At 46.8% G+C, this 16639-nt stretch overlaps 1 protein-coding gene across 1 annotated transcript in view; it reads right to left on the bottom strand.

Annotated features, from left to right (window-relative positions):
• ABCA1 (ATP binding cassette subfamily A member 1) overlaps positions 1-16639 on the bottom strand; it is a 94975-nt gene that overhangs the window by 7784 nt on the left and 70552 nt on the right. Inside the window, exons 20-42 of the mRNA XM_076362460.1 lie at positions 16161-16292; positions 15491-15630; positions 14313-14450; positions 13561-13781; positions 13016-13088; positions 12276-12478; positions 11195-11243; positions 10155-10268; positions 9645-9793; positions 9056-9180; positions 8559-8657; positions 7164-7353; positions 6918-7012; positions 6485-6517; positions 5805-5910; positions 5022-5096; positions 4430-4599; positions 3332-3509; positions 2661-2776; positions 2428-2572; positions 1044-1167; positions 274-403; positions 20-140 (exon numbers count right to left, since the gene is read on the bottom strand). Coding sequence (XP_076218575.1) covers positions 20-140; positions 274-403; positions 1044-1167; positions 2428-2572; positions 2661-2776; positions 3332-3509; positions 4430-4599; positions 5022-5096; positions 5805-5910; positions 6485-6517; positions 6918-7012; positions 7164-7353; positions 8559-8657; positions 9056-9180; positions 9645-9793; positions 10155-10268; positions 11195-11243; positions 12276-12478; positions 13016-13088; positions 13561-13781; positions 14313-14450; positions 15491-15630; positions 16161-16292 — 2926 coding nt within the window. The remainder of the gene's footprint in view (positions 1-19; positions 141-273; positions 404-1043; positions 1168-2427; positions 2573-2660; positions 2777-3331; positions 3510-4429; positions 4600-5021; positions 5097-5804; positions 5911-6484; positions 6518-6917; positions 7013-7163; positions 7354-8558; positions 8658-9055; positions 9181-9644; positions 9794-10154; positions 10269-11194; positions 11244-12275; positions 12479-13015; positions 13089-13560; positions 13782-14312; positions 14451-15490; positions 15631-16160; positions 16293-16639) is intronic.

Genomic DNA, 16639 nt, shown 5'->3' with positions numbered 1-16639 from the left:
TGCAGAACTTTTCTGTCACCTTGGTTAGCTCCTTGATTTCCAAGATATCACTTTGTCCTCCTCCACTAATTATCCTTTGTCTTTCTCTGGTTACATCCTCATCTTCATCATTCACAGGAGGCAGCTTGGCGTAGACAGGCCTGGAGAGAGCAACATGATAAAGCCTTAGCAGAAGATGACAGGGCCTCCATAATTAATATTCTCCCCAATTCACGGCGGACACCAATGAAAACTTTACCTGCCTGCAGTGGTGAAGTGGAGCAGACAACCTACCTGGGTTTGATGAAGAACCTGTACTGGATGAGCACTGTGATGAGGAAGAAGACAACGCCCTCTACTGCCATGGCAAAGAGGTTCCTTCCCACCAGGTCCCATGACAGAGGGGACACAAAACGATTTTCTCCTGCCAAAATGAGATGAAGAGCACAGTCACCTTTCCAGAGCGATGGGAGCAGGCTAGCATTTCTTCCTGCAGAGCTCACCAAGTTGAGCACCGGGGCAACTGGAGAGCAGCCAGCAGGAGGAGGGAAGGGAGAGACCACACAAGGGGCCAGCTGTAGCTGTACGCACATTTCTTAGTGTGGTAAAGCTGGGACCCGGGCCCAGAAAATTCAGTCTGCCAAAGAAGAGCTAGCCCACCTTCCTGAAAGGTTAGTGAAGCACAGAGAGACTGTGACTCAGGTCTGGCATCTGCATCCCAGAAAAAAAAAAAACAAACAAAAAAAACCAGCTTTCCAGAATCTCAGCCACTACTTACACTTGGCCTAATGATCCTCTCCATACAGCTGGCTTTATACATTTTTATTTAATGCCCCTGATAACTCAAAACTCTGGGGATCTATCTGCCAGGCCTCCTTCAGTCCTTGTAACAACCTAAAGAGGGCAGCTGGGGAGTCTTGCCAGCTTTGATCAAATCTGTGCTGCAAATCACATGCTTTCAGTTCCTGAAAGGTCACGGGAGCAAAGGGTGCTCATCCAGAGCAGACTTGAGCTTTCCCGGTTCAGTTCAGGCCACTGTCCCTGTGATACGCAATTTCACTTACCAAACCTCTCCAGAGCATCAGCCATGGCCTGGTTTTTCACCATGTCAATGAGTCCCCGCCCCAGGCAGAAGTGGGGGAAGATGAGGAAGACAGACTTCAGGATGTCATTGATGTTGTTCAGCTTCTGTTAAGACAAAATCAAGTGCCAGTGAGCCATCTGAGCGGAAAACAGCCACATGTGCCAAGTGTGGCCCATGTTGCGATTGACCCCTCCCTCTCCCAACACTGCAACCCCACAAAAATTCAAGGATTAGAAATGCTCTCCCAAGAGCAAGTGCCATGGCTTCTCTGGACAGTCAGTGTTGTTGCATTGCTCAAGATGCTATTAATACAAACGAACTGCACCAAAGGAGAGATTCCTCCAAATGCTCACAGTCTAAAAGGCAGTGTCTGCAAATGATAACATGCCAAAAGGCTACAGGTTGAGGAGACAGTAAAGTTGTGCTTGCACAGACTGGTTATCTCAGAGGCTGTGGGTAGCCCCTCCCTATCCCACATTGGAGGCTCTAATCCTTTTCCTTTGTTGTCTTCCATTTGGCTTAGCCCACGGGTTGGACTGACAGCAGCCTGAGGAGAGGTTCTTGTTCTGTCAGGCACTTATCTTCAAGCATGTACATGGTTTTACTGGGCTAGAACAGACCTTGTACAAAAGGGACCATCATCAAGGACTGCCTCCTTATGCCCACAAGTAGTGGTACAATCAACAGGTAATTCCCACAGGGTCTCCTCAACCTCCTCCCACAAGGAACACTTCACACCAGTGTGGGTCAAACGGGGCCTGCCAAGACATCTTGTGTTGCATACAGGCATGAGAGGAACTTGCACCTTCCCCAGTAGGTATCTGGCTTTGGAAAAACTGAAGTGAGGTGTATAAATTTCCAATACAGTTAGGGAGGTACCTACCACAGAAGGCAAGACTGAGGACAACTAAATGCTTGAGTGCTTGAAATGGCCCATAGTAGACAGAAACTGCCCCACATGAAGAACATACAGGAAATTCCATTTGAACATAAGAAAATATTTTTTTTTTACCCTAAGGGTGATGCAGAACTGGAAGAGGTTGCCCAGAGAGACTGTGGAATCTCCATCCCTGGAAATGTTCAAAACCTGATGGCTCTGAGCAACCTGCTCTAGCTGACGCTGCTCAGAGGTTGGACTAGACAATCTCAGGAGGTCCCTTCCCACCTGAACTATTCAGTGAACATTGCTGAAGTGGGCTTTAACCCATTTCCATCAGAACCTGTGTTTAAACCGCTGCAGTAGCTAATGGGACCAGGCTGGAGGCTAGCCTTTCTGGAAAACTGGTTGCTAAAGCCAACATGGCACCAGCATGGAACTAGATCGTAGCAGCACAAGACAGTGAGGAGCTTCTGGGGAAACATACGTTGTTGGTGAAGAGCTCCAGGACAAAGGTGGCCACACTACCATTGATGCCAATGAAGAGGTTCACGCTGGTCAGCACAACATATGCTGTGCTGGGGATTTTGAACACGAAGGAGGCTGGATACATGAGAGGGGTGATGGACCACCTGGCAAGAGGAAAGGCAGCAACATCAGGTAAGCACCTTCTGAGTCTAAGAGCTTTCCCAGTCATCCTTCTGATGAGAAATCCCTTACCCATAGAGAAACAGAAGGAGAGCCAGCACAGGCAAGTTGGAGGAGGATACATAGGACTTCTGCTGGAAGCAGATGAAGATGATGATGACTAGTGTGGCTGGAACAATGTAGTTGCACTAGAAGATGAAAAATATGGGTTTAGATTTGTTTCCATTTTGACAAAAAAAAAAAAAGAAAGGTGTCTTTCTGCTCTGAACCAATGGTTTTCAACATTCTTCAGTGTTCCCAAAGCTGTTTCCAATGGGAGACACTTAGGAGTGTCACATGTGTGAACTACAATGTAGTACACATGAATTTATATTTCTTGGTCCCTCTAGAAGTAGTCAATAGGCTCTCAGAGGTTCTGGACACCACAGGTTGAAAAAACCTGCTTTGAACAGAGCAGAACAAGGGGCTACACAAGCAAACATTTTGGGGCAGGTATTTTAAAGTGACATAATAAATGCTAGTGATTGAGCTTATGGTTGCCTTCCCATCCTCTGTTCAGCGTTCCTTGTCCCACTGAGGTGAACCACCGCCCCAAGAGAGTGAACACAGAAGTCATAGGCACAGTTGTTATTCACTGAATTAATGTGGTGCCCACTGGCCCCAACTGCACTTTGCACTTCAGTGCAACGGACACCCTGCAAACACAGAATGGAGGACAGTTTAGCACAGTCACAAGCTCTTACCATATCCCAGACAAAGTTGGCCAGCCAGTAGATCACAGGCTTCACACCACTGATGAACTGCAAGTGTTTAGACTTGCTGACACGTTCCTGGATAAGGAAGACCACAAAGCTGGCAGGAACAAAGGACATGGCAAAGATCACACAGATGGAGACTAGGACATCCACAGAGGTGGTCATCCTGGACAAAAAGAAAAAAGAAGAAAGCAAAGTGTTTGTATGCTGGTGCTGGCTCCTTCGAGATGAAATGAGGCAGGTCATGCAGGACAGTGCAGAAACCTTTTCTCCTTCTGCTGTCCTTGTTTTGCAGGGTAAAGGATGACCACATCAGGCTGTCTTATATGCACAGTTTTTCTCCAGCCATATAACAAAGGGTACATACACAGCCTGTTGGCATCTCAAGGACAGCACCACAACCTGGAGATTGGTTGGTAACTTCAGCACAATAGACTGTTTTCTGCCTTCCTTATCACCACCACTTTGTTTCCCACTTAATGCATTTCATGTGGTTGTTGGGGGTTTGCCTTTTTTTTGCATTGTTTTAAAGTTCAGAGATATCTGACTGTCATCTGCCACTGCTCTAAGATCTGAAGGATGTATCTGCAGACAGCCTATGAGTCCCGACTCTGGTTGTGGTAGTAGTGGACTAGTCAGTGCCTCAGTGAAGTAAGCCCTGTGCATTACTGTGTGGCCCCCAGGTTAAGACAGTGGGCAAAACTGAAGAGAATCTATTAATGGTTCCTAGTCAAATGGTGGCACCTTGAGACAAAAGAATGACCATATTCATGGCGAGCTGCCTTTCTGGATATGGCCGAGAGGAATTTCCCAAGCGGCAGAAGGTCTGAAGATTACACTGGTTCTTAGAAACTGCAGCTTCCACAGACTCAGAGACATAGAAAGCTTGCACAGCAGTGCTGTTCAACAGCAAGTGCTCAACAGCACGTGTTGCCCAGACCACAGAAAATAAGGCCAGCATGTTAGAGCCTAAATGCCACAGGCCACCAAGTGTCCACCAATGAGGCTAACACCTCCCACGTTGCACATTTCCAGTCATCAGCAGCTGATGAGCCCAAACCCATCCGCGTTCACGTCAGGACTTACAGGGCCACTTCAGAGAGCTGCTGCTTGGTGAGGTTGAGTGGGTGATTGAAGGCAGTGATCCCATAAGCACTAGGGTTTTTACCCTGCTGCAGGTTGGCCCGAAGGATGGCATTGTTGACCACATTCAGGAAGGAGGCGATGGCATGCCAGCCCTTGTTGTTGAACCACACCTGCAAGAGATCACATCAGCATCAGAAAGGCACCAGGTACCTCAGCTACCCAATAGGCTCCTGAGCCCTGCAGAACATCTCTTCCTCTATTGAGGGCATATTATTTCTTTCCACATCCTTCCAGCTAGTTTGCTCAGGGACAGAACATACAGTTTGATCAATAACCACAAAAGGCTGCTGGAAGCTAGCACTGATCCAGCACTGAACTCCTTCTGGACCTTAGGCCTAGACTCCAAGGGAGAAACAGATTTTGGGGAAACCAACACAAGAATACAAGCTGCATTTGCTCCACTAGCAAATACCGAGAGCTCTGGTCTGCACAGCTGTCCAAGACAAACTGCTGGGACTTTGCTAACTAAAAATAACTCCAGCTTACCAGAACTTCAAATAGCAGGCACAGCAGTGAGGATTGGTTAATTTACCTTCACATTGTTCTTTGTATCCAGGCCTTTCATGAAACTTGACAAGCTGTTGAGAAATCGATCTCCAGAACTCCCCTGCAAACAGCAAAGATACAGTTACTTCCCCTCTGAGAATACCTTTATTCATGTCATGGGGTCTAGTGGGGGTCACAGTATGTTTTTCACAGCTCTGACAGTTTTCTTTCCATTCTGCAACCTGTATCCGCCAAGTCGGAGGTGGTAAGAAGGCTGAGAAACTCCAGCTTTCCTTCCCCCCTTCCTTTCTGCAGTCCCACCGGTAAGAGAGGTCAGCCTTAGGCCTACTTTTTTCCCAGCAGTCAGTATTGCCAGGGTTGCAGGCAACCTTCGGACACATTGCAGCCCACAGGCAGTCTAAGAAGAAAGCAGTGGCCCAAATTCTCTTCTGAGCCAAGGCAGACTCAGCACAGGAGGGCTCAACTGAGGTTTTGAAGGAGATAGCAACCGCTTGTTAATTCCCTGAGACAGCCTGCCGTCCTGCCACAAAATACTCAGAGGTGTCGGTAATCCCCACTGGCTTGCAACTGGTGTTGGGCAGAACCCACATCAGCAACGTGGGCTGCGTAAGCCTCAGCTGAGTGTGTCCCCAGGCCTTCTGCTGCTCCCAGACACCAGCCTGGGAGACCCCAGCTCAGAGGCAATGGGGAGAAGACACTGGACACCGCTAACATCACATGCTCCTCATTTTATGGCTTCCAAGTCATCTCCCAAGTAACAGGACTCTGACATTAGTGAATCCTGGGTTTATGGGGGACAGCTGCTCACCTGTGCTAGCTCCAAGATTTCCTTCACCTGTTTAATGGCATCAGTGACTTCATGGCTTGGAGGAAGCATGAGGGAACTGCTGGCTCCCAAGGAAAAGCCACCATACCTGAAAGTTCAGACAGAAAGTGATGCTAAGACCTGACTACTCACTGGCCTCCAGAAAATACCACTCCTCCTCCCTCCCCAGATGTCCCCTCTTCCTGCACTATATCCAAAGCAAGTGTCTCCCCTCTTATATGAAGGGATGACTTTGATCTTCCTACACTGCTGCTTAGCCATGATGTCTCCAACTCCTTGTTTCTGGGGTTAAATACCCATCTTATGACTGCTCAGTGTGCTGTTCCATTTAACAAATGCAGCTATCCTCTGCTGCCAGTGCAGACAAAGCAGGACATCTCCCTGCTTCCCTTGCTTGGAAGAACAGCACCTCCCAGGATGGAGTATCAGTAGGCTGGTCCTGCAAATATTTGCAAGCCAATACTGCTCTCTGCGTAAGGCAGGCATGCTTTCTAGTGATGTGCTCTGAGGTTGTCCCAGTTTATCCTTAAACATGCTCCCTCAACATCTGGCAGTTAAGAGTCATATAAAAAAACCTGCAAAGCGGGGTGGGTCTGTCCTGCTTAATACAGTGCTCAAGGGTTAGTGGACACATAGAAGCTAGAGAAAAGGCAGTAACTCACCTGAACTCATTCACCCAGATCTTATTCTTTAAGCTGTAGAAACAGAAAAGAAAGCTGATGTATAAAACGTGGAACAAGAGGAGAGATAGACCTATCAGTGCTGCAGGCACAGGGCCAGGGAAAAGAGCGCAACAGCCTCTCACATCTGGCATACATCCCACCACTCCTCTTCAGTGTAATCCCTAGGGTTGGTGCCCAGACTTACCCCGTTACTCTGCCTACAAGGCTCAGGACACCCCCCTCAGAGCTGCCACAGCATCACTAATAAAGCAGAAACACCACTTGAGCTGCGGATCAGGACAGCTGAGTGGGCCTGCCCCACTGCTGAAGAGTTTGGATTGCCCAGGTCTATTTGCCTGATCTGTGCAGCATCCCCCATAGAGCAAGCAGCATTTGGTGGGGAGGGAAGGGAGAGGGTGTGTTCAACAGCTACCTTTTCCCAATGATCTGTGCGTAGGTCTTCACTAGGTAGTCCGATACATTGCGGCCTGTCAGATTCTGGAGGATGTCAGCAGTGTCTTGCTCACGCTGGCGTCACCAGGGAAAACACAAACGCCCATCAGAAAACAGAGATGCAGAGTCAAACAAACTGTGTGCAGTGCTGTATGCAAGAATCACACCCAGCCACTTTGCTCTCCAGGAGCATCCCTCATTGCAGCACCACTGAGCTCCATCGTACCTGTGGGGGTGGCAGCCCGCCTGCACCAGGGGGGCACACAGGCAGCATCTTCTTGATCTTCTCGTTGCTGCACTCGCAAGATGGAGAAGGGTTCTCCATGCTCCAGTTGCCTTTCAAGAAGATGTCCAGGACTGAGTCTGGGACTGAAGTGGTGGTCCATTCCCTCTGCCCCATGGTGCAAGGAGTGTCTCTGTGTCAGGAAAGAGGCAAGGCGAATGCAGTTTTGAAAACAACTATGATGGCCTTTGCTTACAAGCCATTTAAATAACAGACACCACAGTCCCCAGAAGAGGCAGGCTGTTTTTCAAAGGAGCCTGACCTCACTGAGACAAACAGCTCAGTGCAACTGACCAGGCTCTGCAGCTTCTAACAGATCCCAGCGCCAAAGAGACTGAGGCTGACCAACACCGAGTAGTGCCGGACACTCCCCTCTTCTCATTCACTTTGCAGCACGTGAGTGCTTTATTTCAGTCAGTCCCAGCACGCACAGTGCCCAGAGTTTAAGGAGTGTCTGGACAATGCTCTTAGTCATATGGTTTAGTTTTAAGCAGTCCTGCAAGGAGCAGGGAGTTGGACTCAATGATCCTTATGGGTCTCTTCCAACTTGAGATACTCTATAATTCTAAGATCACGGCAGACAGTCATTTCTTGGATGACATTTCTGCTTTTGGGGCACCAGAATACTGCTCTTGCCCAAGGCAGCATCAGTGGGCAGCCTCCTCGCTGTACCCCATAGGTGGAGTAACCCAGCTCCTGTGTCTGTTTCGCAGGATACAGCTTACTTTCCACCACCAGCCAGCACATAGGGCCCCTTCCCCTGCTCCCCATCATACTGTGAACATGAGCTGCAGTTCTTCCAGGCTAGAGACATGCCATCCCAGACTCTGTATACCCCTTCTGCACTCACGGTCTGGACCTTCAGTGGTTTGCCCAAGGTCATGCAGCAAGTCAGTGGCAGAGCTAGAAAACACCACCAGTGCTGTCTGGCTCTCCACTTCCTGCTGGTGTTTGTGCGGGTGCTAACCTAGGTTTCTAGTGCAGCTAGAAACAGACGATTGTGGAATGGGAATAGCTACAGTCAACAACATACAGCAACATGACTATGTCCTTTTCCATATTCAGGACCAAACAGTAAATTGAGGGAGAGACTACTGTCTCCTTTCCATCTCTGTCAGTAAGGACTTGCACTCAAACCTCACTCCCTCACCACACTGAGGGCCAGTAACTTTCTAAAAGGTCCTGAGCAGAAAAACTGAATCTAATTGCAACTCTTCTGCCTTAAATCCTGCTCTGGCCATGCATGATTATCGTTCCCTAAAGCCGGCTAAATCTACTGGGTGACCAGAAGCCGGGGCTGGGCTTCCTCTTCCCAGCATTCCCCCCCCATCTACTTACGGGATGGAGTGTCCCTGCATACAGCGTGTCCCAAAACCAGGCTTATTGAGAAGGGCGTCCAAAAGCCTCTGAGTGCCTGCATCTTCTGGCGCATCATTGCTATGGGTACAGCAGAGAAACACTATCAGATCAGAGGGATAACAGGCACACAGTAAAAGCTGCAGCAGAACAAGGCTGAGAGCACAGTGAAGGAGCTCAGGAAAAGGATATGGGTGGAGATTTCCCTTTGAAGAATGCTTGGCCTAGGAGCACACACACTCCTGGTCTTTGTGCATAGTATTACTAGAGTCATAGCACCATTCAGAAATGGATATGGCCTTGCCAGTAGTTAAGAGTTGGCATTTAAAGGTCTAAAAAGAAAATACCAGAACTCTATCAAAATGTGCTTCTGAGCTAAACAAATTTAAACAACCTGGTAAGGAACTCAGTAACTCCCATTTGCAGAGAACACCACAAATGTAGGATTTAGCACCATTTCTAGGCCACAAGAAACGTACCTAATAAAAGTGTACTGCTCATCATACATCCAGGGCTGTAATTCCAGGCTGGGATACTTCCCAAAGGGAGGAACGATCAGGCTGAACATGAGAGCAATGCACACAAAGACAGCTGGCAGCACAACCTGAAATTGCAAGGAAAGAGCACGCCCTTTTTAAACCAAATGTTCCCAGAGGCATCAGAAGCTACATGTGAGTCACTTAATGGATCAAAACTTTTTCAAAGTTTCCCAGGAAGGTCTCTGCTATTTACACCAAGGCATTGCTAGACACCAATACAAGACCTATCCTGGCATTCAATCAGGGCACCCACTTGGGATGCAGAGGATTCAGCCTCCAAATGCTGCTCTCAAGGCCAAATTTGGATTTGAATCTCAGCTGCATCCTTGCTGTGCAAGAATACTGTAACCATGTAGTTATCATGTAACTCCTTTCACTTGCACAGGCTCCCTTTTCCTCAGATGTGCAGTGAAGACCAGTTTTGGTTATCTGTATTCCCTTGAGGTTTTCTGCCCACCTTCAGCTCCGAATACTGCATGGTCCAGAGCTGTCCCTGCTGAGGGACCCTGCACATGTTGGGTGCTCTCACCTGAGCAAAGAAGCCCTTCCGGCTTCTCTTGGCAATAAGCAGCCTCTTCCACAACAGAGCCATGAACTGCTGCTGGGTGAGCTTCCAGCCCTTCATCTGGTAGGATCCTTTCCCATCCATGCCACTGAGAAGGTCTGTCTCTCTGGATTCTGTTAGCAAGAAGAAATGACCCTCATTCAAAAGCTCACAGAGATGTTCTCTGGGCCCTTCTGTGCTGAAGTTCACCCTGAGACACAGGGTGACAGCTGCAGCAGCTACTCTCACTCATCCAAAAAAAAAAAAAAGAGAGCGGTGAGCAGAGATAGCAATAGAAATTCATATGAATGCATTTTCACCCTTATCTCTGAGCCTTGATGGGAGGACTGAGCAGGCTGTGGATAGTGCACTGCCCACTATTCCTAAAGGCAAATAAACCACCGCTCTTTTGGCGGTCTCAGCCTTACGATCTGCAGTATTTATAATACGAAAGAGTGTCCACAAGAAGAAAACAGGTTTGAGCCCCAGCAATACCTGGATCCATGTCTGAATCATTAGGATCAAATGCATCATCTTCTGTAAATGGACGAAGGCAGCTCTGTCTGTCTCCAAATACGCGCCTGTTCCTTCTGGCTGGCAATGTCCCATCTGAAAATAATGCAGTTATGATTATCTGAACTGCTTCAGTTAATCTCCAATTATCCCAAGAAAAACCAAAGCAATATCATCTTCATTTTACATGTCTTCTACTTGCAAACTGAGGAGCTGATCTGGAGTGACTCCAGTGCAGGTAAAAGTAAAACCAAGACAGTCACGTTGCAAGGGTCACATGTCTTATGCACCATTTTTTGTGTACTGTCCTAGAAGCTTCTTCCAGTGCACTGGACACTTTTTTTCATTTAGCCATGGAAACTGCAGGCTGCTCTCACTGTAAGAAAGTTCTCACTTAATATGCACATGATTCCAAGTGCAATTTACTAGCACTAGTTTATCAGGAAATGCTGGCACACAAAAAAGCACTTAGTGCAGTGAGCTGCTCTCAGAAAGTCATTTGGTCCCTACTGTGGTCTGACCCTGTCAAGAGTTTTTCCTGTTCCTGGGAGTAGACAATAGTGTCAGTCAAGTAATTCACAATACACTCAAGCACTAGAAACTCTCCACTATTACAAAACAAACATGCTACCACAGAGTCAATAGAAGTTAACAGTATATAAAAGCATGCATTAAGTATACTAAGAACAGCTATTTTAGGTCATTAAAAATCTTATCATAGCAGAGTTCCAGTTCAGTCAGAAACAGGGCCTGTCACACCTTGGCACGTGTCACTGTATAGCTGGACATGCTGCCATACACAAAGGTCATCCACCTGCCCAAGACTGGTGAGACCAGGAATGCTCCTCATTTGAGATAGCTCCCCAGGGAATAAAGGGTCTAGTGGGTAAGTCCTGCATCGAGATTTTACTCCTGAAATATCTAGGCTTGGTCAGCCTTGTGCTTAAACAGCACAAGTACCATAAGAAAGGCTACCACCCCCTGAAGCCCACTTCAACACTGTAGGAGACAACTACACCCACCTGAGGTTTCTGCATCCACACCGCTATCATCAGCCACTTTCAGGAAGATCTGAAAAGCAATGATAAGTGTCAGTGAAAATTAGAAGGGGAGCGATAACACAGGGACTGCTTCAGGAGATGCCATGAGAAAGCACAAGACTGATAGATGCAGCATGAAAACAGAGGATACAGGGTTTATCCCCTGTGCGATGGAGACATGGACTTTGTGGCTTCTCACCAGCTTCCAGGAGCCAGCCTGTAACCACATACCAACTGTTCTCCCCTTCCAATGTCAGTTCTCAGTGCATCTCAAACACAAGCTCTTTCCTATGTCTCAGATAAAGACCTAGTTACTAAATTTCGGGAATCCCATCTTCCTCCTAGTCTGACAGTGCTCACACTCCTGTTCATATTTGAATTGGCACCTTTGTGGAGCTTGTCCCATGGACTCTCCTAAACCAGAAAAAAAACATTTTCGAATTGCAGATAGCAGCCAAGTCCTTCAGAGCTATGCCTAGATGGCAACTTCAATAAGTAACAACACCACAGTTTCAGTTTCTCTTGTCATTATTAAAAAAAAAAAAAAAAGACATTTCACATAAACGGGATAAAATGCATGATGCTTCTGTGATAAAAAGAAAGGGAGATTTGTTAGTTGGAAAACAGCCACAAGGAAACATCCCTAAAAACATCCCTGACAAGGGCATACATCCAAGTGGCTTCTGTAAAGTACGGTCTCCAGTACTGAAATGTATGTTTTCAGTTAAATGCAGCACAAAGCATCCCTAAAAATACCTCAAAGATGTTTACACGTCATTAGAAGCCAAATTGGGGGCCAACCTTCACATGACATCTCAGCGAAGTGTAACTGAGTACAAAGGACCTGTCTATGCTTGCCTGTACTACATTTCAGTTTTTAATGCACGCTTCTATGAGCACACACTTAAACAGGGCAGAAGACAATCAGTTTTCGAGAGGAATGCAAAGCTGCCAGTTCCACAATAAATGTTTACAGGAAGAGACAAGACTCCATCTTGTTCTTATTTCAGCCATGATTTATTTTGCCTAGTTTAAGTCAAAAGAGAATCTTCAGCTCACTCACCTCCTCCAGGGTGGTTTCAGAGATCCCGTAGCTGGAAATGCCAAGATCAGAGAGACGGTCATCAATTTCATGGAACAGCTCCACGAAAGCTCCCTCTTTAGCAGCCTTGTACGGCAAGACATAGGTTAATTCATGGCCGATGTCCTCCACCAGCCTGGCCTCAGGAACATGTTTTGTAATGAGATTTGAAATTGCAGAGACATCTAGAAGAACCAAAAGGTAAAGATGGTGTTCATCTTGTTAGTGCTCATTATGTGGAAAGAAGAGCTCAGTCTGAAAAACCTTGCCGAAGGAAAGGAGGGAAAATGGGACATCTCTGGAAAGCAGCTCATTTCCATGGAAAATCTGGTTTCCTTTTACATTTAATACAAGCTTGGATGAAAGCCTGGACCCAAGCCTAGCTATTCTTTTTATTTGCAGTATTTGGTACAGTTTCTACATGCTACTGGCAGCCCTGCAAGTCATTGATGTGCAGTTCACCAGCAAATGTTACATATTGCTAACAGGCCTAGCAACTATATAATCTTTGGTTATTAAACCTCAGGACAGCTTGAACCCAAAATGGCTCAATAAAGAAAAATGTTCCAATATTTACGGATTTAAAAATACCATCTCTGAATTTAATAATTGTCCCAAGACTGTAGCTACACAGGGGCACAAGGTTAAGGCAGTTATCCAAGGTCAAAGATAGAGCAATGTCAGCACTGGGACCGAATCTTACATTCTTTTCCAAGCCTCACCTATTGTCAGTGTGTCACTTTCATGGTCACTGCCAAGGCCAGCGTCAGAGCTGCTCTGGGAGACACTGTCATCCTGGCCACAGAAGAGAAGACAACCATTATTTCCTGCTGTTTAATCAAAAAGGGGCCCACCAGTCCCCTTACACTCTAGGTAACTCCAACCAGATGCTGCAACATGCTGGATACTCCACAGAGGAGTCAGAAAGTAACGGTGATATACCACTGCAAAAGGCTGAAATACAACTAAGAGGTGACAGTTACAGAAGTGAGTGCTACAAAAGTGTGCACTTCATCTATTCTGTATCTCTCCAATCAGCTTTGGAGCACTGGCATTGAAAGAAACTATAATGGAGATGTACGTCCCATGCAACATTTAACCAGACATGATCTGGCATAGTACCTATAAAAAGCAAGTAACGCTTCTTTTAAAGAGTAAGGGATTTCTCTTTCAGACATTCTACCATGTAGAATCTTAGCTGCTGCTTCCCATAAGCCTAAGATTTCATGAAGGAAGAATGAATATAAGCAGGAAGGGTCAGCTGTACCTTTTTCAGATAGGACACTGTGCTGCTGCTGTTTCGGCAGGAGCTCAGAGAGGAATCCACATCCTTCTTGACCAGGGTCAAATAATAGCCTGTTCCCAGCTGGTTCTTCAGGAAGAGAGAAGAACCAACACAGCAGAGCTTGCCATGAGAAATTATGGCAATCCGGTCCCCCAGAATGTCTGCCTCATCCATGTGATGCGTGGAGAGAATGATAGTGCGGCCTGGAAAAAAGCAAGGGAAGACACTGCTGGTAAGTCAACCATACCCATGTTCCCAAGCCAAAGCCACAATCATCTGGGTCTTGCCATGAAGTTGTATGCCACAAGTCCAGGCTCCTTTGAATGAGGCTAGCAGTATGGAAGAGGTTCACAACTGCTGTCATGGGTTTATTCTCCCCACTCTCTGTAGGCTGTTGTCATGCTCAAAGGCAGGTTAATTTCATGTCAGCAAGGTTGGTTGCACAGAGCAGAACAGGACAATGCTGCACACCAAGGGTGAACTTCCGACTTTTAACTGCCCTCACAACCCAGTGAGGAACTTTGTTCATGAGCTCTGACATGAACAGGATGAGAAAGGAGGACAGATGAGAGATCACAACATCCTTGTCCTGCATGCTCTTTGTTCTTTCCTCAGTGCAGGCAACAATAGATTTGGAAAGACACATTGCTATTTTGGGAACAGTCATGAATCAGATTAATTTTCTTTTGCTTTCTACGACACATTCATTAGGAGTAGAGAAAAAGACCACATACCTTGCCGATACTTCAGGAGCAATTCCCATATCCCTCTGCGAGAATAAGGATCCACCCCAGCTGTAGGCTCATCCAGAATGACAACCTTGGAGCCACCAACAAAGGCTAAGGCAACCGAGAGCTTCCTCTGCATGCCACCTGACAGGCACAAGAATAAAGAGGTGTTCAGGCTGAGGCAGAGATGAGGGGAACAGCAATAGGTGCAGCACAGTGGATAACAAGATCTCCAAGAGAAAGCAGAATTGCATACTGCAAAGACCAAGCACTGCTACTGTTTCAGGCCTTCAGTGTCCCATCACCTTCAGAACAGGGGATAATTCATCTGGATGGTCTTCCTTCAGTGGAGTCCAACTCTCCTCCTACTGCAAGGAAACCACACCTTGCAAGCCCCTCCATAAGTGAATCATACTATCGCAGCATCGGCAGTAGCAAGTCGCCAGCTTAGAGGCCTAACCATATTTGAGGATCTGGAGCACCGGTCTCCAGAGCTTGAGCTGCAGAAATATGTCCCCAAGAGACACCCCTCCTGTGGAAGTGTGCCAGAGGCAGCAGAAAGGAATTATGTTACACTCTTCCATACTAAAGCCAACCTGTGGCCATCTGCTCTCCCTTCCCAAGGTCAAATGTGCAGTCTGTGCTGATAGTTGAATCAGAAACAAACGAGTCTCGGTCCCTCAACTACCTTGTACAGACTGGTACAGGAATCCTGTTGTTCCTGAACAAAGCGGAAGGACACTCCAGGATGCCAACTGAAGGAGCAGAAGTCAGCATAAGAAATGCGCGTACAGTTCACAAACAGCAAGGGACTTGGAGATTATGGTCTGAGCCACTCCCACCTAAACCCATAAAACCCAAACATCTTAGCAAGCATTTGGAGAACACATATCACACATAGCTGGACTATGTTGTGACGGAAACAAGTACAAAATACTCAGAGAAAGTGAGTGACTTGTTATGGCCATTAGATAGTATAAGATAGTGTAAGATTGTTAAGTTTACTAAGATACACTGATTAGGTACTTAATAACTAACTGATTTCCTTAAGCGCTTAATTGTGTGGTAGTCTATATTTAATTGGAGGATCCAACCAAGGTCCATGATGCAGCCTCTGTGAAACTCAAGAGAGTTTTTCTGGGGCTGAGGAAGCAGCTGAGAAATGTAAAAGCAGCTGAACCTACCAGAGAGTTTGCTTGTCCTAGATTTCAGTTTGTGAGGCAAACCAACATCCATTGCCATCTGCTCCATCTCTTCTTTCACCTTCTTTTCCGGCAGCCCTTTGAGCCGAGCATAGAACCAGATGTGCTCCTCCACAGTCAGCCTAGGGAACAGGAACAGGCTCAGGGCACAGCTGAGAGCACCATGCTGGGATTCATCACCTGCATTAGCATTACAGCAAGCATGTCTGTTTGCTTGGGAAAACATTTTTTAAGGCTGAGGTTTCAGGAAGGAGCTACAGACTGAGTGTGCTCAGCTTGGGCCTGATTTCAGGGTGTGGCTATTCAGCACCAATGTAAATAATCCTCCTTTAAGGTTGCTTGACAGAGTACCCCAAACATTCCCAATCACTAGGCACTGGGGAAACATTTGGCCTAGTTAAGTTTAACGGAGTAGATTTCTTTAAAGAGAGGTGAAAGATGAAAGCGTAGGCTATTGCTGATAATTCACAGGCACGTACAAACACGCTAATAAACAGAAAGTCCTTGTACCAATCTCGCACCACCCCGCTGTCTCACACCATGCACACAGATAAAGATAGGACTGTCTGAGCTGAAAGCACACTACTGTCTCCTAAAGAACACAAACGTGTTTTGGATAACACCAGCTCTGCATCTCACAGATGCTACTCACAAGTCAAACAGCACATTGTGTTGCGGACAGACACCCAGGTTCTGCCTGATGGTGCTGAGCTCAGAGCGGATATCTTTGCCCAGGATGAAGGCTGTACCCGAGGTTGGGGGGAACAACCCAGTCAAGATGGACCTGAAGGACAAACACAACACATAAGCAAGTTCCACCACTAGGAAATAGCTGCTGCACATGCCAGAATGGATGAATGAAGAGTGGGTGGAAGCCCTGGGGAACTCCCACATGAGGAAAGTAGTCTGAGAAACATCTCACTAATGGATTAAAAAAAAAAAATAAAAAATCAGCTCCAACGGTTTTAACAGTGATCAAAGCACACCCACACGACTCTGCTTGAAGGAAATATTTTTTCCTCTAAAAGCTTCTTGTCCTTTCAGTCCCAACTCGTTTCCTTACGTTGGTAAGTCAGAATCACAAATGGCGTTACTAAAAAATGCTGCCAGCAGATTGTTTCGGCACAGCCT

Source organism: Aptenodytes patagonicus, chromosome Z (assembly GCF_965638725.1).
Source record: "Aptenodytes patagonicus chromosome Z, bAptPat1.pri.cur, whole genome shotgun sequence".
Classification (NCBI taxonomy): domain Eukaryota; kingdom Metazoa; phylum Chordata; class Aves; order Sphenisciformes; family Spheniscidae; genus Aptenodytes; species Aptenodytes patagonicus.
The sequence above is the reverse complement of the archived record's forward strand: the minus strand, read 5'-3'. Positions and strand labels throughout refer to the sequence as shown.